The 26,414-nt window shown below is 35.6% G+C and overlaps 2 protein-coding genes across 2 annotated transcripts in view; both read left to right on the top strand.

Moving 5' to 3' along the window:
- Positions 1 to 4,954: 4,954 nt before the first annotated feature.
- On the top strand, positions 4,955 to 8,910 carry LOC129748453 (GDP-fucose protein O-fucosyltransferase 2). Its single transcript, XM_055743091.1, has 3 exons — positions 4,955 to 5,152; positions 5,208 to 5,854; positions 5,917 to 8,910. The coding sequence occupies exons 1-3, from the start codon at positions 5,140 to 5,142 to the stop codon at positions 6,643 to 6,645; spliced, it is 1,389 nt and encodes a 462-aa protein (XP_055599066.1). The 5' UTR covers positions 4,955 to 5,139; the 3' UTR covers positions 6,646 to 8,910.
- Positions 8,911 to 9,139: 229 nt separating this feature from the next.
- LOC129748458 (membrane-associated progesterone receptor component 1-like) overlaps positions 9,140 to 26,414 on the top strand; it is a 28,833-nt gene continuing 11,558 nt past the window's right edge. Inside the window, exons 1-2 of the mRNA XM_055743103.1 lie at positions 9,140 to 9,526; positions 9,634 to 10,013. Of these exons, the coding sequence (XP_055599078.1) occupies positions 9,695 to 10,013 (319 nt within the window). The 5' untranslated portion in view covers positions 9,140 to 9,526; positions 9,634 to 9,694. The remainder of the gene's footprint in view (positions 9,527 to 9,633; positions 10,014 to 26,414) is intronic.

Below are 26,414 nucleotides of genomic sequence, written 5' to 3'. Positions count from 1 at the left end.
TTTGTTAGATTCGCTCTACGACATCTACCCTGGCGTAATCCTGAAAACCTTCCCGCATATTCCGAACGGTGCCAGCTTCTGGGATTAGAAACATTGGAACGCCGCCGAAAAACTCAACAGGCATCATTCATCGCAAAAATACTGAATGGAGAAATTCAATCGCCAAACCTGCTAGGAATGATCAACTTTAATGCTCCTCCGAGGACTTTACGTCATCACTCTTTGCTATCGAATCGAACCCACCGAACATCTTACGGACATAATGAACCAGTGAGTGCAATGATGCGTACGTTCCAGATTGCTGAGCATCTACATCAATTGGGGGAGCCATCTAGCCGATTCATCAACCGAGTACGCCAGTCTTCATTGTTTCGTGTTATCTAACTGTTTTGTATAGATCCTTAGTATAGATAATTCATTAAAACAAAATGTTCGATGAATAAAACTTAATGTTTAATGTTTAATGTTTAATGTTTATTGTTAGGAGTACGTGAGCCTGTCAGTTATAAACTATAGTTCAGGTTAAGGATATGTAACATAAGGATTTCACTAGTTGATGTTCGAATGGAGATGAAATAAAACCTAGATCTAATCTAAATACAAATATCTCTAGAGTACACTATTCAGTGCTTCCTACGTAGATTACTTGACTCTTTCACGGAAATTGGCAGACTGTTCCAGTAGGAGGCACCGTACAGAAGAATACTCTTCTTACAGCTGGTTGTATGGTGTGGCAGGATAAAACATTTAGTTCTGCTGTTTCTGGCATGTTGAAGATGTTCAGTGAGATAGTCAGGAAGTTGGTTGCAGAATCCTTGTCGCATAAAGCATCCAATGCGAAGATGCTAGTTGTCTAAAAGATCTCGACCTAAGATGCTTTTTCTCACCGCGCTGGTACTTTCCCTTCTTTTAAGATTATAGATGAACCTGGAGGCAGATTTAAAGCAGCGCAGCAGTTGGTCTTTGAGTGCTGCCGATAGACCAGGGAAGTAGATGACATCTCCGTACAAGAAAATTGGAATAATTACTGCCTGGACTAGCTTCAGCCGAATCGGAGTTGAAAGTACTGATTGGAATCGACGGAACGTTTTCAATGTAAAGTATACTTTGGAGACAATATCGTTGGTTTGGTTTTTCCATGTAAGATGGCTATCCATTATGAGGCCGAGGTTTTTAACTTTTTCTTGAATTGGCAATGTTTGATTGCAGAAGGTAATTCTATCGCGTGGAATCAATGTGCCACTCTTTGAAGCTGAAGTAGGGCTCGTTACTTTAGGTATTGGTGTGACGATGGCCTTTTTCCAACACGATGGAAAATGGTTCGATGAGATAATGGTATTGAACAGGTGCTTCATGACTGGAAGGATGAATGGGCACAAGAGCTTCAGAAAGGATACTGGAATATTATCGCAGCTTATTGCGTTTGACTGAATTTCGAATAATTTATTGGAAACTTCGTTTGTCGTTATCTGGTGAAAAGAGAAGCGCCTTGTAGTTCTCGTCGGTTCGGTGATTACATCAGGAGCTGGCGTTGGGCCAGGCCGGTTCGTTTGATGGCCGTCAGAGAAGAACGCGTTAAGCAGATCTATGTCGAATCCTTCATCAGGTGAGGATCTTTTGGAGTTGTTGTGAACTCCTTCTCTTTTTAAATTACTCCAAAGTTGTTTGGGAGAGATATCATTCGAAAAGCAGCGCTCTGCATATCTTTTCTTAGCATTTGAGATTAAGGAGTTGACTCTGCTACGTTCTCTTATATATTCCACCCACTGTGCGTCTCCTTTAAATCTGTTTGGATTCCTTACATAGAGGGAATATGCGAGGTCCCTGACCGCAATTGCTCGCTTGATCTCAAATGTGATCCATGGTGTCTTTCTATCTCGAACGATAGTAGTGCGCTCTGGTGCGTGGGTGTCAAGAAGAGATTTTAATTCGGCCGTAAGCAGTTGCGTTTTCGTGTCGACGTTGGGCGTAATAATAATAATTAATAATTATAACACTGTACTAACACTGTACTAATTATTTATTTGACGTAATTTGAGATTGTGGATTTAGATTTATTTAATTTGGATCAGCAGTTCTGGAAATTTGAAAAACAATTTGAACGATAAAAGTTAAAGAAATGAAACTGGAGGAATAAAACTTGATAAATTGGGTTATGATTTATATTCTGATTTTTGGTTTATTATTCAGACGATTAAAACTTGTTGTGTGTGTCCTGAAACCGGATTAAGAATAGTAAAATTAGATCTTAATTTTGGATCCAGGATTGTGATTTCGAATTCTTGGCAAAGTGTTTAAAATAAATAAAATAAAATTAATAAAAAAAAAGAATTCTAATTTAGAATCTGAGCTCCAACTCTGGTGATTTGTTTGAAGTCTATTTTTGTTTCGATTATTGTCGTTTTAACATCTCTGTGTGTGTATTGTTCACGAATTTTAGTACATAAATGTGCAGGATATTATTTTGCATATGAAATCGATAATTTTTTTTGTTCTAAATTTTGAAATCCGAACTTTGAATAAATATTTGAAACCAAGATTCACCATTTAGGTGTTGGGCAAGAGTTTATATCGAAATTTAGAAAACCTGAATTTTATGTAACAACAGTATTCTAAAAATTATCTTTCATTAAATATTTTATTTTTTCAATTTCTGAACCAAATCCTGAATTTAAATATTTGATTGCGTATTCTGAATTAGGAGTCTGACTTTTGAGTGGTCGAGAAAAAATAACTTAATTCTGTTCAAATGTTAAAATATATTTAGTATAGCTCAGTTGGCAAACCAGTTGTCTCCTGAGCCGATGTGCGCGAGTTCGAGCCCAAGAGTAAACATCGAACACAGTTGTATCGGATAAGTTTTTCAATTACTGTCCGCCAACTGCAACGCTGATATAAAGTCGCGAATGCCATAAAGATGGTAAAATTACTTAAAATCGAAACAAAAAAATCACAATTGATTCCAGAAGTCGTGGCGCCACGTCTGAGGTGACGATAGTCGAGACACCTTACTGTTACGGGACTCTAGTCACCTTTTTTCCGATAGTCGGTGTAAGTGAAGTGACTGAGGTTCATTCCCAAAGTTCATCCGAAATGACATTCCTCGCCGCGCGCCGCTTGCGACGAGTTTCCGAGACGTCTGAAGCTGGTTCGATCAGAGAAAGGTGGTGTAATTTCGAGTTATCGTCTGTGAAGTATCTTGATGAGTTACTGAATAAAGCTATGAAAGTCCGATTCTGATATTCTTCTTATTCTTTTAAATATTGAGATTTTTCTGTGTGACCGGACTTTTTTGTCACCCTGTATACTTTCACGTACTAAGCAGAAAAATTTAAAAAATATCTCTGGAGCCACCATCATCTGAAACCAGATGGAAATCTAGCATGTGTTAATTTTAGATTAAGAAGTTTTACCTTGGTACTGTAACTAAATTTGAAATTTTTAGTTTTGAATCCTCATATTGTCTTAAAGCTTTATTGTGGGTTTCAATTTCACACTAGATTTGGAACCCTGTAGGATATGTTCCTGAATTGTGTTTCAAAGTTTAGTTTCGGGACACAGCATCCACATTAATGTTCTGTATTGGTTCGATTGAATTAGAACTCTTATTCTGAATTCCGATTTCTTTGATTCTCAGTTATTTTTCGTAAACCAGATTTCAAGTTTCATATAGTGATCTCTGATTTTTTGTCCTAAAGTTTTTTTTTCTGAGTTGTCAATTTTTTTTTCTGAATTTTGATAGTTGATCATAAATACTGATTAAGGATTGTGAATTTGGAGTCTTATGTGACTTTTTGAGATGTTGAAATAAACTAATTTTAAATCAATTTAGCTCAGGATTTTCCACATTTTTTTGTTTTCACTTTGGCGATTCCAATGCAAAAGAAAATTAGGTATTTTAAATTCAAAATAATATATTTAAATATATATATATTTTTCGCAAGTACCTATCTTTCTCGAGCCACCATAAAAGAGATCTGCTGAAGTGACCAGTTATTCTGTATGATAGATTGTAATTTCGAACTATGTTTTAAAGATTCAAAAGTGAGTATAGATTTCAATTTTTATTTTGAAGTTAGGTTTCAAAATTTAATCGGTAAAAGGTTTTAACTTCTAGTTTTGATTTTTTTTTGCTGATCCTGAATTGTCGTTGTGAACTACAATGCAGAATCTAGGGGTCAAATTTAAATCTAGTTTGAATTTTTTCTCGATTGACTACATTGGAACTCTTGCGATTCTCTTTATGCAGGTCTCAATTGTTATTGCGACCATTGATAAATATGACGATTTTTTTTAAATACCGGAAGGGTTTGCGCCGGGAGTCACGCATTTTTTTTCCAAAATTCTACCAAAGGTGGTTTACGGACAAAACTTTGTTCGTAAACTTATTAGATTTTGCGTTTTTTTTATTCAAAATTTAAGTATTTTAATGAAGATTTTTATTACGTTTTTCTTAGCTAGTTCATATATCTGCTATTTTAACTTAAGTAGAAAGTAGAAAATCGTATGACTTTTAACCTTCTATAACTCGTGAAGAAGTGAAATGTGTGTAATAAATTCATCATTATTCTTATGATATTTTTTACAAGGCTAGGTAAAATTCCAATTTACTTTGATATGATTTTTTTGAAGTTACGATGAATAATGACAAAAACAGTTTTATAAAAAAAAAATCTTTTTTAAAACCTAAAATATTTCAAAATGAAAGTTATTAATCCCTCACAAAAATTTCCTATTGTTTTTAAAAGTTATTCTGTTTTTCAAAATAATTTTCTGAGGAAAAATGCGTTGAAATAAGTTTTATATTAAAACGATTCTATATTTTTTAGGCGCATACCAATTTGGGATATATTTCGGGGCAACGCTAGGTAACGTTACGTAGCGTTATAACTTTGATTTCTTATCAAAACACTGAGAAAAATCGATAGAAAAAAATTATAGAAATTAAAGTAAACAAAACGGCCGTCTCGCAGAACAGCCGGGATTTCGGCCGGAAAAATCGATAATTCTTTAAAAAAAGTGCCATCAAAAGACCAAAGTTTTAATCTCGCTTATCATAATAACTGAGATCTGGAGTGACTCTGTAGCTAGTTTTTAAATTAGGAACCCGACGTATTTACTTATGCTAATTTTAAGGAAATGATATCTTCACGTAAGTAGAATCAAACGAATGTATTTTTGTAATCTAATATTCGTTTTCATTTTAGAATTTTTAATATTGATAACATTTATCTTAACTAGTCCAACAAAAGCCATTCCATGTCAGGAAACTTCGTCACCCGCCCACCCGTACGATTTCTTCCGGCAGTACTACATCTGCCACCGGGACGAACGACCTCCGGATTTCAATGCTCCCATCTACCTCCTGTACGATGTAAATCCTTCGGAGGGTTTTAACCTTCGGCGAGATGTTTACATCCGGTTGGCCGTATTTCATAGGGCCTTACGTAAACAGAAAGGCTACGAGAACACCCAGTTGGTTCTTCCCGGCTGGTCCCAGTTGTACCATTGGCGATCACACAATTTGCCCCAGGTGCACATTCCCTGGGGGCAATTTTTCGATTTGCGGTCGATGCGACGATACACCAAGGTTTTAGAAACGCATGAGTTTTTTGCCGAGTATGAACGGTGGGTTCGCCAAAAGTTGGGACTTCGAAAGGTGGCCAGCATTAGGATAAGCGAATTCTATCAGCTGCAACATTCCGAGGACATGTTCGAGAATGGGGTGTTTGTGGACAAATTTGAGCAGGTGGCTTGTTCGAAAAGTGCCGGCCGTCGAAACGATGCAATGTCCACCGGGATCCTTTCCCATGGGAATGTAACGGTAGATGAGCGATTGTGTATGATGTTTCAGGTATATTAGAGCTCTAATTTCAAAGGCATAGGAAAAATACCCTTTTTTTGAACTTCTTTTAGGGAGCTGCCTCACTACTGTACTCAATGTTCGAACGGTTCAACACAAACCCCGTCAATCTACCGCGGGTCATCTTCCTATCAAATGCGGAAACGATTCTGCACAACTTCTGGGGCAACGTGGACTATTGGAAAGCACGTCGATCGATGCGTTTCAGTTCCCGTTTGGTTCAGATCGCGAATCAGTTCCGACTAGATTACTTCAATTCCACTAACGAATGGGATCGGGTTCAACGACCAGCCTCGTGGACCGACGAAAAACCTTTTCGGAAAGCTCACGGGGGAAATTACCTATGCGCTCACATCAGACGAGCTGATTTCTTATTTGGAAGAGAAAAAACCACTCCTACCCTGCTTTCTGCATCCATCCAGATCAAACGCAAACTGCTGGAACTGGGACTACGAAAAGTGTTCATCGCATCTGACTGCAGCAAGGCAGAATTTCACGACCTTAAAAATTATCTCAAACGGTTTAAGGTTGTAAGGTACACTCCGGAAAATGCTCAACAAATGGCTGAACTACTCGATGGAGGGGTAGCCATCGTGGATCAGATTGTCTGTTCACATGCCAGATACTTCATTGGAACATACGAATCGACGTTTACCTATCGCATCTACGAAGAGCGCGAAATCTTAGGGTTCCCCAAAGATTTGACTTTTAATACGTTCTGCAAGAACGAGGAAGAGACCAACTGTGAGCGGAATGCAGTCTGGCCGATACACTACGAGTGAGCGATCGAAGGCAAATCAAGCCCTGAATATGAATCGAAAACTTTATAAGTGACGATAACTTACTAATAGGACCATGTGGATTTTTGCTCATCTCTCTAACACCCAGGGATGCCAACTGGTTTTCAGAAAAGTCTGGAAGATTTTGAAAAAAATGTCTGTAAAAGTCTGGATGGCTATCTTTGTAGGTGATGACCTTTTTTTTTTTTTTTGGTCGTCAAATCGATATTGTAGTAGTCTAAGGAGATCAATACTAATTCCTTGAAAATAATCAATGTCTGTGTATGTGAACGAAAGCTTAGACCCATCCAGCTGTCAAAATAACTTCTGTATTCTGCTTCACAGTGAATTCAGTCTTGCCGTTATGAGCAATTGGATTTTAATAGTATTTTTTTACTAAAACGTTGAGGTTATAGAAATTTCTGGAAAAATCTGGATAATTTATGAAAAGTCTGGACCAGACAACATGAGGTCTGTATTTCTGGATGACACATGAAAATCTGGAAGATTCCAGAAAAATCTGGAAGGTTGGCAACGCTGCTAACACCTGAATTATACTCGAATAAAACTACATATTTAAGAAAAAGTTGATGTTATCATATCACAGATATGTATTTGAATTTTGATTTCTGAATCTAAAGTTTGAATCTGAAATTTTCATGAAATCTGCATCTGAAATCGGAATCTGAATCAGAATTCTGAACCGAAAACTGATATACACATCTTAAATCTTTATCTACATAAAGATAAGCTGAATTTTAAAGTGGAATCTGATTCTTGATTCTAAAATCTGATTCCAAATAAAAAAATTGAAACTTTTTTTAATAAATTGTTATCAAATCTGACAAGAAATTTAGTTTTTAAAGAATAAAATTCTTTTAAAAATTTTAAGAGTCAGACATACTGCCGTTCTAAGCAAGATTGTCCCATGTGGAAAAACGTGCAAACGAGAAAAACGCGATTGAAATATCAGCTATATTTCCAATTTTTCTCTCAAACTAAAAATTCCCCGTCAGTTTTTTCGTAGTGAACAGTTCAAGTTAATCATTTTACAATGTTTTGTGCCAAAAAAAATTACATTTCCTACAAAAAAAACAGCAAATAAGAGCCAAAAATGCTCCGTGTGACACTTTTGCGTAGAATCAGAACGTATGCCGATGCTAGTTCTACGAAAAACTGTCACACGGCTACAGTTTTTCTATCATTTTAAAAGCTTGCGTAGTTTATTTTTTCCCAAAAACTCATGCTAAACCGTAATTTGAGAAATACGTTCCTCTTTGTTAATAAAAATGTATAGTTCAGTATGGATCCTGTAAGTAGTGCCTACCGAAAAATGTTTAGTGAAAATTTCTCTGAATAAAACACTCAAGGCTTCTCGCTCCTCCTCTGCCCTCTATTTAAGTGTTTCTTTTCAGTGAATAACATTAAATTCAACAGTTTGAACTCATCTTAAGAGAATTTTTTGATAAAATTTGCATTTTTCATAGAATTTTCTCTAGTGTGACATTCTTGCGTAGAACTATCAACATAGAGACAACCACCTTGATGAAAATTTCGTATAAGTTCAGAACAAAGTATACTTGTTTGTGTTTTTATTCGAAAGTTAACACTAAAAGATACCGTTTCCAGCAAAAAAGTGAAAATGACCCAAAAGTCACATGGGACATTCTTGCGTAGAACGGCAGCATAGGTATGCAAAATTTTGTGATACACTGTGAGATTTGTTTCTTCACATCAAATCATATAAATTTTGGTAATTTAAAACTTAAAATAGGGCATATAGTCTTAGTTACTGGCCCTTACCCCCGAACGGCTGAGCTGAAGGGCTGAAGCTGTTCAAGTAAAAAGAAGAAGAAGAAGAAGAAAACTTAAAATAAATTTATATAAAAATTTTGTTATTTTGCATGACATTGGTGTAGTCTTGGTTGTATTATTACTATTTTCAAGCTTTACGTCATGGCAATCTGAATCGTCATACGAATTACAGTTTTTTACAGTGAGCATTTCAAATCCGAAAACTGAATCTTCGATGATAGAATTTCCGAAAATAAAGTCGAAATTTGAGAAAAAAAATTATTTACGCTTCGAAGAAATTATATAACATCTGGCATCGCTGCCTGAAGCGTAACGCTGCGTAACCTAAACACGACGCACTTTTTTAAATCCGTTGAAAATATGCAGCGCACGCTCACGCCGAGTCAGCCAATATCCGGTTTGGAAAAATTTAAAAAAAATGTATTTTGTTTTTTTCTGTCTAAAACAAACGTTATTAATGTTTAATTTTTTTTCAAATATTGATAAATTTTTGATTTATAATTGTGCTACTAATAACTATTTCTTGTATTTTGTAAACAAGTTTTAAGATTAAATTGCATTAATTAGGGCGAGTAATTTCAATTGCCCATTTCAGCTAACATATTCGGATCGTGTATCCCCTGGTCGCGCGAGCTTCTTTTTCCCAACATTGATGGCGAGTTTTAATTCCAAGACGTCAAACCAGTCGAAAGGTCGCATTTTCTGCCTTCTCGTATCGCGCACCGCATTTAGTGTACAAAAATTTAATCGTCTTACGCCAGCCAACAGCAAAGGTGCTGCTAGAACACGACGAGTATCGCGCGGCGGTGAAAAAATCTAGCAAATTGTGGAATCCGGATCTGTACCCGAACAAAAAAAACGCAGCTAACCCATCGCTGGAGGCTTCAGTTTTGGGTCGTAGTTTGTTGTGGGTGGGAAAAAAGTTTGGCTGCGTATTTCCGTTTCCAGATGTTTATCTTTTCCCGAAGCAGCTAATAGGTGGAATTGTGAAATTTGTGATTTTTTCTACTAAATTCGAGTGCATGTTTTTGCTGCGATTACGTTTATCGCTGCCAGCGGATTAGTGTGGGTAAGGTAGAAATTTACTGCTATCTGAAGTCAGATCCGATCACAGAGGAAAAATATCGGAATTGGGTGCAATTGAAAACGCAAGAATTAAAACAAGGTTTCCCCCAGTTGCCTGCCATCTGTTTTGTTTACACGAACTTTTTGATTCCGGCGCTGCCTTCTGTAAAATATGGCCGAGGAAAAGCTAATCCCAGAAAGCCCGGCGGAGGAGGCCGGATTCCTGTCTAGTTTCGTGAGCGAAATTGTTAACAGTCCCCTAAATCTGGTCCTGGTCGGGGTGATAACGTTCCTGATCTACAAAATATTCCGCACCCGACAGCAGCCGATTTCCGTTCCAGCTCCGGCTCCGGAGCTACCCCGGCTAAGGAAAGATTTCACCGTAGCAGAGCTGCGCCAGTTCGATGGCACCCAACCGGATGGACGAGTTCTGGTGGCCGTAAACGGCAGTGTCTATGATGTAACCAAAGGCAAACGATTCTACGGACCCGGTAAGTCCTCTCATTCCTAATTTGATTCTTGCACCCGATATCCATATGCGAAGGTAATCATAGTCAAACTCCATCACCTAAACCGGGTGGCCTAACTGTAAAAGAAAAAGCATGTCTCTTGCCTGCTTGATGATGACCACGATGATGATGTACATGGGGTTTGGAGTTTTATAAGCGCGGTAGCGAATGAGTCGAGAAGCAAGGAAAAAAAAATACCGATTATCACCACATTTTCCCCAAATGCATTTGGCCGCTTCACTTCTAGAGCCGAGAAGTCAGTCAGAAAGGTGGAGTGAAATGAGCAACCAACCAACCGATGACGACCGGCCGACCGACCATCGAAACGACCAACACACATTGCAATACATACAGTAAATGTTGTTGGCTGGCTGGCCCAGTTGCAGTATTAAGACTATGTTAGTTAAGTCGGTCTTTACTCCCATGTTTTCTCACCCGCGGCCGAGCGGCGCGGTTTGCATAGAGAATTGAGGAAAAAATACCGATCAGGCCCGGGTTTGTTGCTTCAAATAAGAGTGCAGCACTGTTATGATGAGCAACAACTCAAGTAAAAGGCTTCGGTTTCGTAAATTAATACCTAATTTGTTTTTTCAAACACTTTAGTTGAACCAGTCTGATGAATTGCCCAAAAGGAACATTTAGTTTCTAGTATTATAAATCAAAATGTATCGCAAAATGAAGTGCCGACTCGGTTACTTCTTTTTCGATACAGTTATTTACTAAGAGACAAAAATTAGGTTGTGGTCAAGCTTCTATTTCAAATGCGCGTCGCTCCTTTCAACACCTCTAAAGAATTTTTTTATGTTCTATTTGTTTCATATTTCAAATTTTCAACCCTCATCGATAAAGCCGCTTAAAATTTTGGAATCAAAATTAATTACACACAATCTGGCAATTTGTAATTCTTCTTAACATGGGTTTTGAGTCTTACATCTTACAGTTTTTGAGTTATGCTCGAAATAGGACATTTTGCTAAACTAACGAAGAACCACTAAACAAATTCAAAGATCTCGGGCTTCATTTCATAAGTTTGTAATCTTTTTTCCCTATATTGAAGATTTATGAATTTGCTATCGATCATCTGAACTGCACTTTTGCTTACTTTTTTTTTTAAATTTTGTTGATATTTGTCAATTTATGATAAAAAAAAAAAAAAACAATAAAAACGCATTAAAAAAATCCATTTGAGTGACGATTTTGGACTAGTCTCAAATGCTTCGAATGTCAATTCAAACAATGATTTTAAGAGGTTGTTTATCAAAATTAGTTAGGAATTGTAGAAGCCATGACCACTTCATTCACTTTAACAAATTCATTCCAATCTCAAACGATCTAAAAATGAGAAAATGTACTAACAATTTGGTACAAACAATCAAGAACACTCACACTCGTGGCGGGGTCGGCGTGATATGCAAATAGTCAAGCTAGTTGTTTCACAAGTAGATACTCGAGTATAGCCGCTAGAGTTCCTAGACTTTTCATCCAGTCTGTCATCGACGTAGCAGATTGCGAGAGATTAACGAAGTGTAACATGCAAACGGGAACAGAGCACAGGAGAGGAGACTGGAGGAAAAAAAACAAAATCGAAAGTTCTACGGGACGGCTTTTTTAAGGATCTGGAGCAGAAAAAAACAGGAAATCTAGATCAACGATTTATGAACTTGACCTACTTTGAATACTAACACGAGTAAACAGATTCTTTAGAATTTATTTTTAATTTAAAAAATCACTGGATAACTTTTTTTTTATTTTCAGTAGAGACTACTGACACCGAATCAACAGGAAACACAAGTCGCATTCAAATCAACCGATTAAACATTGTGGCTGTTGGCCCACGAATTGCATATTTAACCCACCTAGAATTTGTTCAGTAAGACTTGTGGTAAAGCTACACCTACAAACTACCAACTAGTCTAGAATGAGATAGAAAAGCAGCGGAAAAAAGCGCAAGCAAAATGCATCGGTTGGCCAACCATCCGTCTCGGTTTCAGCAAATGAATGAAACCTCTCGTTCGTCGCGTAAAACAATACTCAACATACATATTTTGTTGTAGGCCCATCAATCGAACATACTAAGCGGCACTCGATTTATGTTTTATTTCAAGCCCCTCTCCAAATTTGGAAGCCATAACACACAAAGTTTGCATGTGCTCGACGACGCTGTCGGAAGGAATCTGAAATTGAGTCTGAAATTGATAGCGGCCAAAAATAATCATCCAATCGTGTCGAAGGGGGGTACTAATTTTATGGTTTGATGCAAAATATATAGGTTTGTTGGTTGTTGGTTGTTGATTTTAGAGAGATTAAGCCTATCATCAGCCGAAACAAAATGTTGCCGAAATGTATGCCAAAAATGCAAGAAAATTATGCCAATTATGTCATCAACTTTTTATGGTACCGGCAAAGACTTCATCGGTGACCATTTTAAACTAGAGTCGGAAAATCAGTTTTAAGAACAAAATAAAACGTCCAGGACATCTCCAACCGATAGCAGTGAAACGATAAAACCTGGTACTATCAGCAATTACCTCAGCTCTGATAGTGAGCTGATAGACGGCGAGGCACATCGCACACACATCCAGAAAGAGGGGCAACAATTTGTTTGTTGAAGCGATTATTTGCGGCACCTTTTTTTGTATTGCGACTTGTTCTTCATTTGCAAAGGAAGAAAACAAAACGAACTGCCCGACATTAACATGCCATCTGCATTTCTAAATGTGTCGATGTCATTCCAGCCAGAAAGTGTTTGGCTGCGATATTGGCGATTGGCAAAGTTAATGGGGCTTAGGCTTAGGGGTACCGAATTTTCCAGCGAAAGTTGAAGGACGCTCAACGACGCCTTAATTAAAATTAAAATTTAAAATATGGTTGGAAAAATACAAAACTTGCAAAAAGGTTATCGAGCTCTGCCAATCAAACCGTGTCAATGCGAGTCTGAGGCAAGGTTGCCGAAAAAAATTCTGTGTTTTTTAGAAGAATAATTCTGATTTTCTGTGATTTTACCCAAAAATTCTGTGATGAATTTCTGTGATGCTATTTCCTTGAATTTTATAGAAAATCCATGTAAATTTGGCCTTTTCACATTTTAGTTGGGCAAAATCAATTACCGTTACCAATCTTATCATATTTTTCTAATTCAAAGTAAGTAATCTAAATTTGATGCTGTCCAAAAAAATATATAATTTAGGAAATCTATTCAAAATTTAAAAAATCAATGAAATCTGTGAAAATTTCAAAATTCTGTGTTCTGTGACACAGATTCTGTGATGAAGAGATGTGAGATTACAGATTTTTCTGTGAATTCGGCAACCTTGGTCTGAGGTATGATTGAAACATCAAAAATCTTTCGTAAGAAACTAATGTAATGAATTTACTAGACAATGCATATTGTAAACAATTTCTCCAATTTTTTTTTTCAATTTAAATTATGTGGAAATTTATTTGACAGCTTCCATAAAAAAAATCGTTTTGAAATATTTGATTTTTCGCATTAAAAGGTGTCAAAATCTGTCTGTTTCCTATAGACTCGGAAACTACTGAACCGAATTGCGTTAAACTTGGCAGATAAATGTTTTTGGCGCCGAGAAAGGTTTCTATAATGGTTTGAAATTATTCTTGCTCGAAGAGCCGTACCCTAGGCTCTATTGGGTCACGGCGATGTTGTGCTTTCTTGTGTTTATGGAAGTTCACGGTTTGGAAACAAGCTCAAAAACTAACATGAACCTGACAGGGCGGTAGCACATAACCTTGTTCGATATGAGATCATAGAAACCTAATTTAAAGGTGGTTTAAAAACTATAATGATGTATATTTTTTCTTTAATGATCCATGTTGATAAGGTGAATGGGAGTTGAAACACTTGCCCTCCCTTCCATCGGACAAAAAGAGCGTTGCGCAGTGGAAATATCACAATTAGAATTTTTAAAGTTGATATTTCCACTTTTTTACCACTATGCGCAAGTTAGGTTAGAACAGATAGTAATGTGAAAGATAGACAACTGTAATCAATCTTTTAGGATAGTCTATTTAGGATACTGGATAGGTGGATGATTTAATAGAAGATACCATAATTAGCTGAATGAGAACGTTAACAATTAGGTACTGATATGGTAGATAGAAATAGAATAGATATATAATGGCATTCGTCTCCCCAATGCTCTAGTATGTGTGCATTTGCGGTTTATGAATTTCGGAGGCTTATTCTTAAATCAAGCATTTTTCAAGATCTAGAGACTCATTGGATGAGAATGCTGTTTGAACTGCTTTCTTGTTAATTGTTCGTTGTAATAGGGTTTTTTTTTTCTGTAGTAGATTTGTCTGTCGTTAAATTACATTTCAAATTCAAACAAGAAAGAAGTCGTGATATAAATGGGTGGACCTACTCGCACAAGATTTTAAATTGTCGAATACTGGAACTATCACATCAGATCTTGCGAACACGAACGGATCACTGATGAACACCAGTGAAACGGAACCTACGTGTTGGCTCCACGGCTTTAAACAAACGTCTTACCAGTGTTCAATATGGTCCGATCAGAATTGATTGTTTGACCTGATATAGTTTTTCATACAATTTGTTCAATAAAGTTTTATATTTCAGGTCCTTTATTTTCAAAGAAGTTCTCTTAAAACAAAATTTCTAAAACAGGCTTTAAGCGAAGCATATGGTAAGAACCGTTAAAAAGCTTCGTTCCAGGTATTATTATTATATATATATATATATTTTTAAATCTTACTGAAAAGAATATCAACAAAAATCAACCTCACAAAGGCAGCGGTGTGTATGAACGTGGTTTCATATTAAGATTCAAAATAGAAGAAGTGCTGGACAGTTTTAATTAGTTTAAATTCTGTAGGTTCAGATGTGTCCATTTTTGATGAACCATGTTCATAAGATGAATGAAAATTGTAACACTTGCCCTCCCTTTTGCAGAAAAATGACAATATTCCTTAGTGAAAACATCACAATTAACAGATTATGCATTGTATGTACTGTGGATAAGTGTTATAACAAACATATTGATTTTTTTTTTTTTTTTTTTTTTATCAAAACTCTGTATAACACCTTTTTGTGTTCTGTAGAATTATTACGCTTCAGATTCAGATTTTAGTTCTGTTTCTTGTCATTCTAGTTTTTTATTGTATAATTACCGAGTTTCCACGCATTTGTTCTGAATCTCTTAACATTGACATATTTGGAAATATTTTATTTTTTAATCTATGTTAATCTCGAGTAAAAACAATCAAAAATTCAAATTTATTGAAACGAGTAAGGTTAGGTGACAGGTAGGGAAAACTCAACTACGGTAAGATAGTGAACCCTTCTGACAATGATATCGAGACTTTGGCGTATGTTATCATACTGTTACTGCTCGGTTGAATTGGAGGTTGGGTTAACTCGAAGTTCATGTAGGGCCCATCTGTCCCAGTCCGTCGAGCACTATCTTAACGCTTCCTTTCTCTGGTGCTTCAGAACTCTCGGGCTCTGTTGCCGCTATCCTGTTCTAAGCTATGCTACTCTCGTGTAAAGTTTCCTCTTCTGTCCCCCGTTCTGTTTTTCCTTTCCGGGTCAGCCAGGTAGCTTATAAACCCATCAAAAAAAAAAAAAAAAAAAAAAAAAAAAAAAAAAAAAAAAAAAAAAAAAAAAAAAAAAAAAAGAAATTATTCTTGCTCGAAGAGAGAGAGGCCTCTCGAACAAAAGAAACATGTAGTTTGGATAACTTATGAAGAGGTATATTCCTAGGATGATTTGTTACTCACCCCCCCCCCCCCTCTTCTTTCATTGGGGGAAATAGACAGGGAGGGAGGGGGAAACTTCCATACTTTTTTGCACATTTCGAGAAGTAATCAAGCGAAAGGAATCAAATTTGACATGGAAAGATATTTGGATATGGAATATTTCCAGTATGTACTAATCAAGTGAAAGGAACCAAATTTACTGTTCATTTATCACAATTTTTCTCCGTTGGGAAAATAGATAGAGAAGGAGGGATCCCATGCTTTTTTTCCATATCTTGAGAATTAATCATGCGAAAGAAACCAAATTTTTCATGTTTCTCTATTTCTCGAAAATGTCAATTTATAAATGAACCTGATTATGTATTATGGTCATTATGGTAATTAAGACTAAATTGTTAAACAGTTAAAGAAATACTTAGTTCTGGGAATGTACGTATGTATCTCAATAAAAACTCCAATCCTTTTTCCACTCTCAGTAAGAACGGTAAAAAGGTGCCATATTGATTCCCATTGCTCATAAATTAGCAATTTAAAGCACTAGCACTTTTGGCGGATATACTTCGGATGCCCGCTTGTATATTCATATGTTAGGCGACCGTCGCAAAAAAAGAAACAGCGCCGGGTCGAAAGACAACATTCGGAACGAGGCGCATCATCTGGAAGGAAGGAGACATCACTGCTGCCTGGTGATGACGCCGGCGATGACCTTCGTCGAGCTTGAAGATAGAGAAATTGAAAAAAAAAATGTCGACGACGACATCGTCTCCTAAACCGTGAAGGCGTCCGTTGTCTGGATCAAATCGTAGAAGTTCGTTTTTGCTCTTCCACCCCTTCTTTCTTTAGGTGCAAAAGTACTGGGCGAGACCAGGAGATGTGGGACGATTGACTTTGGCTGGTTGCTGATTTTATGATCAATTTGCGATAGATAATGGTTTCCGCTGTCACCTTTTGCTTCTCCAGAAAATTTACTGGATCTCTATGAGGAATGAGCTTTGTTGCATCGGTTGTTGGTTGAGATTTTTATTTTTAATTTGAATGTTTACTTCTTCTTTGATGATCAGGATAGCAAAATGAAGAACAAATTAAAAAAAATTGAAGGAAATTTTATTTTTGCTTGCAGAATTTATAATACTGAAAAAATAAATGGTATAGTTACATCACACATCCGGAAGTTAGCTTATTTTTTTTTATTTACTTACAATCAACGCGCAGTTAGGTGTTTATTCTGGTAAGAGGGCTCTCGTATTCGCTATCTTCAAGACCTTATTTCAAATATTTGCCTCGATCGTTATAGAACAATGTGCGAAACTGTTCCTAGATTATTACCCGATGTTATTTACACGAACAGCAATTAAACCTATCTTCAAGATCAACTATCTCAAGATAACGTATCTGAAAAAAATTGGTATTTCTAGAATTATTGGGACGAAAATTTGACTTTTTGCAATTCTTTCTTTTAAACCTTATCACATATGACCCAAGTCATTTTGCCGAAATTTCACTAAGGGATTCTAGGACATCAAAGAAAATATGTGCAAAGTTTTCAAATTCTAGTGGCGGTGTTAAAATTTGAGCGTTTGAAGAAGTTTGAAGAAAAAGTATTATCAGAGTTTTCTTTGTAACACCGTAACGTACATATGTATAATGGGTTAGAATGACATTAAATTTAGTTCCCGATGATTTTTAGGCCAAGGATAGTATGAATAATAGTTAGGCAAAGTTTGAAAAAAATAAGATTTGCTTGACGGCCAAACAATTAATTTTTCTTTAATAATCCAGGAAAAAAAATCAGAATACGAAAAAAAGAAAAATAGAAAATATCTGCATATGCCTGCTTAAAGTACAGATTCATCTTTGTAAGAAATTATAGTTTCTTGCAATTTTTACGATTTTTCCCTGAAAATTCGATCTGGATCTAAAAACATACCCTTTTGCACACAGAAAAAAAATTAGTGGATTTTTATATAATATCCATAATTTCCAATATCCATATGACATCCACAAACAAGATGAAAATGCATTTAGTTAATTTCTTCGAATTTATTCAAATAAGTCCTTTTCCTGAGAGATTTACCAAAACCAAACCGGTTCTGGTCGAAAGCTTGACAAATGTTACCCCACTGTAAAATTATGAATAAAATATGAATGATTGAAAATCACGAAAATTTTCTTCTACAGTTTGTTCTGAATTGAATAACGGATAATTCAAGCATAAGTTAACTTTTTTTGGACTTCGCAATTGGCGTTGAGGACCAAAAATGTGAAAAAAAACGGGTGCGAAATAAGAATAGTACCACTTGAGTTTCAGAACAAAAACTTGCTGTGTTAAAGTGAACAATAATGCTTCTACGAATTATTTGAATAGATAACTGCATTTTAAGGAGTTTTCCATAATTCCAATTGTTTTCAAAGGTATCAAAAGGGGGTTTTAAGAGATGCTCCTCTAGCATTAAGGAATTTGATATTTGAGCTTTAATACTTTATCAAACTGCTTGATTTCTTCATTAACATTCATAAGTATGATGCAAAATGATGAAACATAGATTTGAGGCTGAATTTGAAACCAAAGCACAGGTTGAAATTCAAAAATACTAATGTTTTTAAAATAGTCAAACACTATTTCTCTAGTTTCAAGTCATAGATGGCAGCACTGTCTTGCAATTTAACCAAATTTATGCCCATTTTCGAACATCCGGGATTTATTAAGGTGTGCTGGATGATTTTGGTTAAGAAATAGGTACATAGTCCTACCGTGTGAACGCCTTGGAAATTCTAAGATCACTAAATCAAAAAAAAAAAAAAAATAAATAAATAGAAAAAAATAGAACTGCATCAAGGTCACTAAAAGTGAATTTTTTGGACCGATAATCAGAATGTTGTACTTTCCGATGGAGCTTGATGGATCAGACGGCAAAAAGTGTTGTTGGTATGATTTGAAATTGAATCGGAAGTTGAGATGAGCAGGAATTTTGGCGGTTGTACATTCAATACCCCAGTATTTCTCAATTGGGCGGAGCTCTGGCGTGTTGGGAGGGTTCTTGTCCTTGGGAACCACCTGCACGTTGTTGGCGGCGTACCACTCCATGGCCTTTTTACCGTAATGGCAAGATGCCAAATCCGGCCAAAACAGTACGGAACAATCGTGTTTCTTCAGGAAAGGCAGCAGACGTTTATTCAAACACTCTTTCACGTAAATTTCTTGGTTGACAGTCTCGGAAGCTATGAAAATGCTGCTTTTCAAGCCACAGGTACAGATGGCTTGCCAAATGTGCTTGAAAATACTGGTACCGTTCCTCTTCCTTTTGCCGTATAAAACTCCTGTCCCGGAAGCTGCTTGTAGTCGGCTTTGACGTAGGTTTCGTCGTCCATTACCACGCAGTCAAACTTCGTCAGCATCGCCGTGTACAGCTTCCGGAATCGCGCTTTGGTCGTCGTATTTTGTTTATCATCGCGATTTGGAGTCACTACCTTCTTGTAAGTCGATACTCCGGCTCGTTTTTTGGCTCGATGCATGGTTGTCGACGATACACCCAGCTTTATTTGCGGCATCTCGGAGAGAGAGGTTAGGGTTTCGCTTGAAACTACCGGCAACTCTCTTTGTCGTCTCAGTGGCTCCCGGTTTTCGATTTCCCCCCGATCCAGACTACCTGGCTGTCGACAAACGTCCCCCAAACAATTTAATTACATTTTTAACAGTTCATTTGGCAACTTTTAGCAATTTTGCCAGCTTTGCGCGCAAGTAGCTCGGATTTCCGCGATGCGCGAGCAAAATTTTGATACGCTGCTCTTCTTCCTTGGACGGCATTTTGACAACTGAAGAGTGAATTCCAAAATCAAAATAGGAGCAAGATTCTACACACACGCACCTTCAAAATGAGGGGTGTTCAGGTTTTTTAAATGCAAAATTGAAAGAAACACGTCAAGTTGATATTGACCAAATTTTGACCGTATCACCCTTTAGAGTGTTTGATATGGTAAGAATCATAGGGAAGGGCTTTAACTATATTTGTTTAACCTTTTCATATTTAACTTCACTTATGAGAGAAATATTGACAACAATTGCCAGGCGCTTCAAAATATGTACCTGATCCAAAACATATCCGTTACATGTATTCTATGAGGTGGTATATGAAAAAACATCGCTTCATAGGAGAGGACCTCCTAGAAAAATTGCTCCAGGCCCCCCAATGCCTATTTATTGGTATCTTTCATTTTTTAGTATTTAATGTTTCATTTTTTTTTAAATTATTTTATTTAAGATCGAATAGTTTAGACGTCTGTCTTTGGTAATAATAATTATTTGCATTCGGTTAAATTTTTTTTATTACAAAACGGGAAGAAATAAACCAATTTCTCCTATTTTTTCACAGAAACCGAAATAACTCGTCGTCTCAGAAAAAGTTTATTCATGATTTCAAAGCGTTGATTCTATTATGTTAGCCGTCATTTTTTTTCAGCGAATTCATTTTTATGTAAACCACTTTTTTATGTTTAATTTTTTTTCTCTCTGGAAGATGCTACATTGACAGGTTAAAAAAAGACCTACTACGCATTAGACAGACAAAATTGAGAGAGCGAAAAAAATAAACCAGCCTTATTATTGTCGGTGTGTACGACGAGACGAATGATGATAGCCATCCAGTTTGTTCTACTATAATGCAGATTGCACTCCAACATCACTAAACATGTTCATTTAACGATCGGCTGTTGTGTGTTAAACGACTAGCTCGCGTGTAGTATTTATTGTACGTAGCTACTTGGCGGGTAATATCCAAATGCCTAGCTAACTAGCTATAGGTTTTTAGGAGGTATCAACAACTGCCTCGTAACGCAACCTGCCTGCCTTTTAGCACTTGAGGTGTGCGATACGAATCGCTTCACATTTCGCAGGTGTGTTGTGTTGTGGTGGGGCAACACAACAACAATATGTCTTGGATTTTTGCTGCGTTAAAAATCGCCAAAGTAAACCGCAAGCAAGTCGAAAAGCCGTCTGGAATTGATTGCTTAATAAATAAACGATAAAGTATACCTATGGGCTGGTTGCAGCCCGTGATAGTAAACATTCTTGATTCAAGAAGGGCTTGTGCGGAAACAATTTGGCTGAATCATAGTGACAAGGGCAAGGCAGCTCAACCCCAATTGACAAGATGCAGATTTGGGATCGGTGGACTTAGTTTGTTTAAACTTTTTTTCACGATTTATTTTTAGAATTCCAGAAATCTTGAAATTTTCAAAATCCCAACAATGATCCAAGTCCACAATTAGAGATAACATTCATCATCTATGAGTCGAATTATTTATAGTTTATTTTGGAAAGATATTTTTTTTTGAGAAATAAAATTAGAAAATATGTCAATAAAAAAGTCTCACACAAAATTCTCGAAACAAGGTAGTTTACTTTTTTAAATTGAATTTCTTCGATCTATGATGGAGGTATCTGTTACTTAATGATAACTTCGATCGGGTTGAAAACATATAATTTACATTTCTATGACTCATTTTATATATGACTCAGATTTACTGCTTCAAAAGGTGCTAAGAGATGGAAAAAAATCAATCTGGTATTCCTAAGATCACCTGTAAGCAGAACGGTTCTTTTGACAACGTTAACGTGTTTTACTCGGATTGGTCAGTTTGACAGTTGTAAACAAAAAGTTGCGTCACCGTGGCCGCCGTAAATATTAATCAACCGCGCAGCATCATGATACGAAATAAGCTCCGAGCGAAATTCGCGTGCACACGCTATGAATCGTGCGTTCGACAAGCGCCAGATTCTTCCGAGAACATGAATGATCGTTGAGTAAAACAGTACCTATCTACAGCTACTCGCGGAACACACATCACCGATTCCGCTGGGTCGTAGTAGTAGTTGGTGTATTTTGTTACTCGAAACGATGATGTCAGGTTTCGAAGTCCATAAACATATGTATGTAGGTACGTTGAGATGTTAATAAGCTGTTATTTCAGAACTAGAACTAAAAATAATTCTACAGAACGAAGATAGGAATCATATTAGTTGTCCTAGGTCATTTTTACAACATGACCTTTTCAGGATACCAGTCCAATTTTGGACTGAGACCATTGTACAGTTACACTGCCGGCCAAAAGTTTGGGATCACCCGCTAAAAACATGCAAATTTTGATCGTTCATATCTCAGCCGTCTTAAGACATATCGCAAATCTTCTGATCTCATCTGAAAGATAATGAACGATAGCTATTTTGAAGGTAATATGCCCAGAAATAATGTTTTTGTTTTTTACCTTAAACTTAACCTAAAGCTAGAACATTTTCAAAAAATCGCACTCAATATTCAAAGCCGATCATCTCGGGATAGGATCCTTATTCTTTACTTCTAAAAACACAATAAAAAATTTGTGCAAAAATTTAAGAATGTACTTTCGATTAATAAATTAGACACTTAAGTTATCGTCCAAAAGTTTGGGATCATTCTTTTAAAAACATGCAAATTTATCTCATTCATATCTTTCTCATCTAACATTGTATTAAAGATCTGAAGGGTTCATTTGGAAGCTTAGAAATTGTTATTTTTTCATAAATTCATTCAAAAATTATATTTTAAAGTTATAACCATAAACATTTCAGAATCATAAGTGAGAACTTTCAGAAAAACATTTAATTTCAGGTGAATTTTTTATGGTTTTCATTTTAAAATATTTAATTTTGAATGAATTTATAAAAAAATAGGAATTGTTCCTAAGCTTCCAAATGAACTCTTCAGATCTGCAATACGATGTTAGGTGAGAAAGATATGAATGAGATAAATTTGCATGTTTTCAAAAGAATAATCCTAAACTTTTTGCCGATACACCATACTGAGGGGTGATCCCAAACTTTTAGACGATAACTTAAGTGTCTATTTTATTAATTAAAAGTACATTCTTATATTTTTGCACAATTTTTTTTATTGTGTTTTGAGAAGTAAAAAATAAGGATCCTAATGCAACTCAAATTTTGAAGTTTGGTCCACCCTATCCCGAGATGATCGGCTTTGAATATCGAGTGCGATTTTTTGAAAATGTTCTAACTTTAGGTTAAGTTTAAGGTACAAAACTAAAACATTATTTCTGGACAAAATACCTCCAAAATAGCTATTGCTCATTATCTTTTAGATGAGATTCGAAGATTTACAATGTGTTTTAAGACGGCTGAGATATGAACGATCAAAATGCTTGTTTTTTAGTGGGTGATCTCAAACTTTTGGCCGGCAGTGTAGTTCAAAGTGACTTGAATTTAAATTTAACCCCGAATTAGAATAAATTTTCACCAGATAGATTTTGATAGAAATTACGTCAAGAATCAATCACACAGGAGAAATAAGGGCATATGCACTACATAATGAAGTAGTGTTCTTCCTATTATTCTATGCCAAGAAATCCTTCCAGACATGATTGATCATGTTAAAAGCTGTTTTCAATATTTTGTGCAATATAGTGGCCCGAATCAACCAACTTTTGAAAATTATATACGCGCTGCAAGCTAAAGCTGATTCTAGGCTTAACACAAGGTTCCATATGAAATTCGAGCCAAATCAGACTAGGGGAAGACATTTTGTTCTGGAAGAACAAGAAAAATCAGTTTTCCATCGAAAGCTTCGTTCTTTACCAACCGATTTCTTTTGAGGATTGTTTTCTTGAACCTGGAATTATAACAAACATTTCACCCCAAGACCACATTTAGATTAGAATTATAATAAAAAGAAAGTTTTTAGACTCCACCATGATCTAATTTTTTTTTAAATTTATTCTTATTTACGTTTTTTACTTACGATTCCTAACGCCGATTGACCTTACACTTTCAATGCTTGTAATGTATTATTTTGCTAAAGAGCTCGAGTATTTATACCAGTAATCATAAATTAATAATGCCATCTCTGGCACAATGCACATTTCAGCACATTTTTAACATAGAGTGAGCTCCAATCGACATTCAAATTTTGCAACCTACTCTATCAAAAATCTATACTTTTTCTCCTTGAAAAATTCAGGCGAAACCTTTGAACAAAAAAAAAATCTGGCTGGAGGTCTGGCTTTTTTTCGAAATTTCACTCCGCTTGCTGTACAACTATTCTGCGCACGATTTAACCACCGCACATTGTTTATTTTACCGGTGAACTGCTTTTTAAACTTTTAGCCATGGAGTTTGGTCTGTTTTTTTGTTATTAGACGAACCAGACGGAAAAAGTGACTTTCTTTTAAACTTTTCCAATTAAAAGTTTCGGTTTCCGCTTGATTAAACTCATCACATTCCTGGCCTTCGTGGAATCAATAACCTTCGCTTTTTTTAAAATTGAGGTTTCCCAAAATGATTTTGACACATAAATTTCGATCGAATAGTTGATTTTACGCTAATTTGGGGTCTCACAATAAGAGTTTTCAGGATTTTCTCCGATCGTGTCCAAAAAAAGTTTGATCGAGGACTTCTTCACTAGACGCTATCACAAAACCCGCTTGACAGATTGTCATAACATTTTGCACATTACCAACGATACATTACTAGGTAGTTTTACTGAATTTTTTTCATCAATTCCCATCCATGCATTAAATAGTTGTTCGCAAAACAAAGTGTTACACTTTTTTCAAGTTCAATCTTTGATTGGACGAAATCTCTAGCTCAGGGGTGAGCAACCTTTTGAAGCAATGGACCACTTTTAATTTGAAATTTTCCGGCGGGCCGCATGAAAATAAAATTTAGGTAATAATAGTTTTCAAGCTTTACGTAATTTTTTATAACGACAAATGTTTGACAAAAACTAAACTGAAAAAGGATAAACAAAACGAATTCATGTACTTTCATAAACATTTTTTTTTTAAATTTCAGGTGATTAAACCAGCCGAAATTGAATAGGTTCATCACTAAATCTTGATCTTTTTTCATTTATTTAAATGTTGATTTGAATTTTTTAGCGAATATTCTTTTTTTACATAAAAATTCTTTTTGCTTAATAGAAATCAATAATGAAACTAGCTTTTTTAGATAAATTACTTTTACAGAACAATTTTACTTGGCCAGAGTGACATAACACAAATAAAATTTATAAAAAATTACATCGAGGTTCCATAAAACCGATAAAACGGGAAAGTTAATCAATCAAAGATTTGTTTTTTCCCCTAAGAATCCAATATTCGGAAAAAAATCATTGAACCTTCGTTCGATTTGCTTCCTTCCTTGGAGTTTGGAGTTGGAAATTATAATAAAAACAACAATATTAGAGCTCAACTGTTCTGTTTCATATGCCACTTAATCACCCAATTTCCCTTTATTCTAAGCTTCGAAAACCTTAAGAAATTGATTTCTCACATTGAAAACCTTAAAATCGATTTCTCTCATTAATTTCTCACATTGAAAAGTAAAGAAATTTCTGCTGAGGTTGAAATTTTTAAATAAATAATTAGCAGACAGATTTACTCTTAATTTGACTTTCTTCTGGAGGTGAAATTTGACTTGTATTAGGTTTTAATTAATAAAACTTTCAATGTTTTTTTCAAAGTTTCTTTTTTTTTATAAGGGTTTTTAGAGGTTAGATTATGATTTTTTTAAATTTTTTTTTTTTGAAGACCGTTTCTATTAGGTTCTTTCTGAAAATTGGTTTGAAATAAGGAAGACCTTATAAATCTTTTGTAAAACACCGTCGTTTGCTCAGCTCACATTTGTTTTCAAAACCTTTTTCAGTTTGAAATTTAAACTTGAAATTGCTACTTGCGATATGACCGAAATTTGTTTTTAATGTTTTTGAAGGTGTTATCCCAAATTATTTTCTACAAACAAAGCTTATATTTTCGAATTTGGTAGGGGAGAGTGGGGTATCATGGGCCATTTTTTTTTTGCTTCATAAATTCTTGATTATAAAAGATAAAAAGAAAAAACGAATGGAAAGGTTTTCTACACTCTTAAGGTATTATTAGGCATTTATTTTTTATTTTTAAATACATTAATTTCCCGAGCTCGGACTGTTTTAAAAAAAGTATTTTTTTTTATATTTTGAAAAACTGTGGGGTAGAGATGTACCGAATATTCGGTCGGCCGAATATTCGGCGCCGAATAGCGCCGAAAAACCGTTAAGCCGAATATTCGGCCTACCGAATAGTCGAGCTAAATATTCGGCCGAATAGGCCGAATAGGCCGAATATCCACTACAGACTTATAAATTTTTCAAATAATTTTGGATAATTTATAAAATATTCAAATGTAAGGTTGTAAAAGCTACACAATCATTAAAAACTTAGTTTCAGAAAAACACCAAGGTGTATCCGCGTATCTTTCACTGTAGATCGTACAGGAGAAAGCTGAACAGTATCACTTTATGATTTGATTATAGTTTATTCCAGATTTTCTGGATATATTCAAGCTTGACCTAAAACCAAAAAAGAATCCAGATAAGGCAAATCTGGCCGAAATGTCCAGTGTTTTTCAAAACTTCCCGAGTTTTGCTTGAGTTTATTCAGATTATTTGCTAAATTAATTAAAAAATTCAAATTCCTCTTTAAAAATTTTTAAATTTTGTGTACAATAAAGACTTTTTAAAAATTTCGAAATATACATGAATTTTGCCATTTTTTTTTTATTTAAATCGTCCTGAATGCCTGACCGTGTAGATACGTGTGGTTGAAAGTATGGTTTGGTTA

This window comes from Uranotaenia lowii, chromosome 1 (genome assembly GCF_029784155.1).
Source record: "Uranotaenia lowii strain MFRU-FL chromosome 1, ASM2978415v1, whole genome shotgun sequence".
NCBI classification, from domain to species: domain Eukaryota; kingdom Metazoa; phylum Arthropoda; class Insecta; order Diptera; family Culicidae; genus Uranotaenia; species Uranotaenia lowii.
Note: the sequence above shows the minus strand (reverse complement) of the source record. Positions and strands in the feature narration are given on the sequence as shown.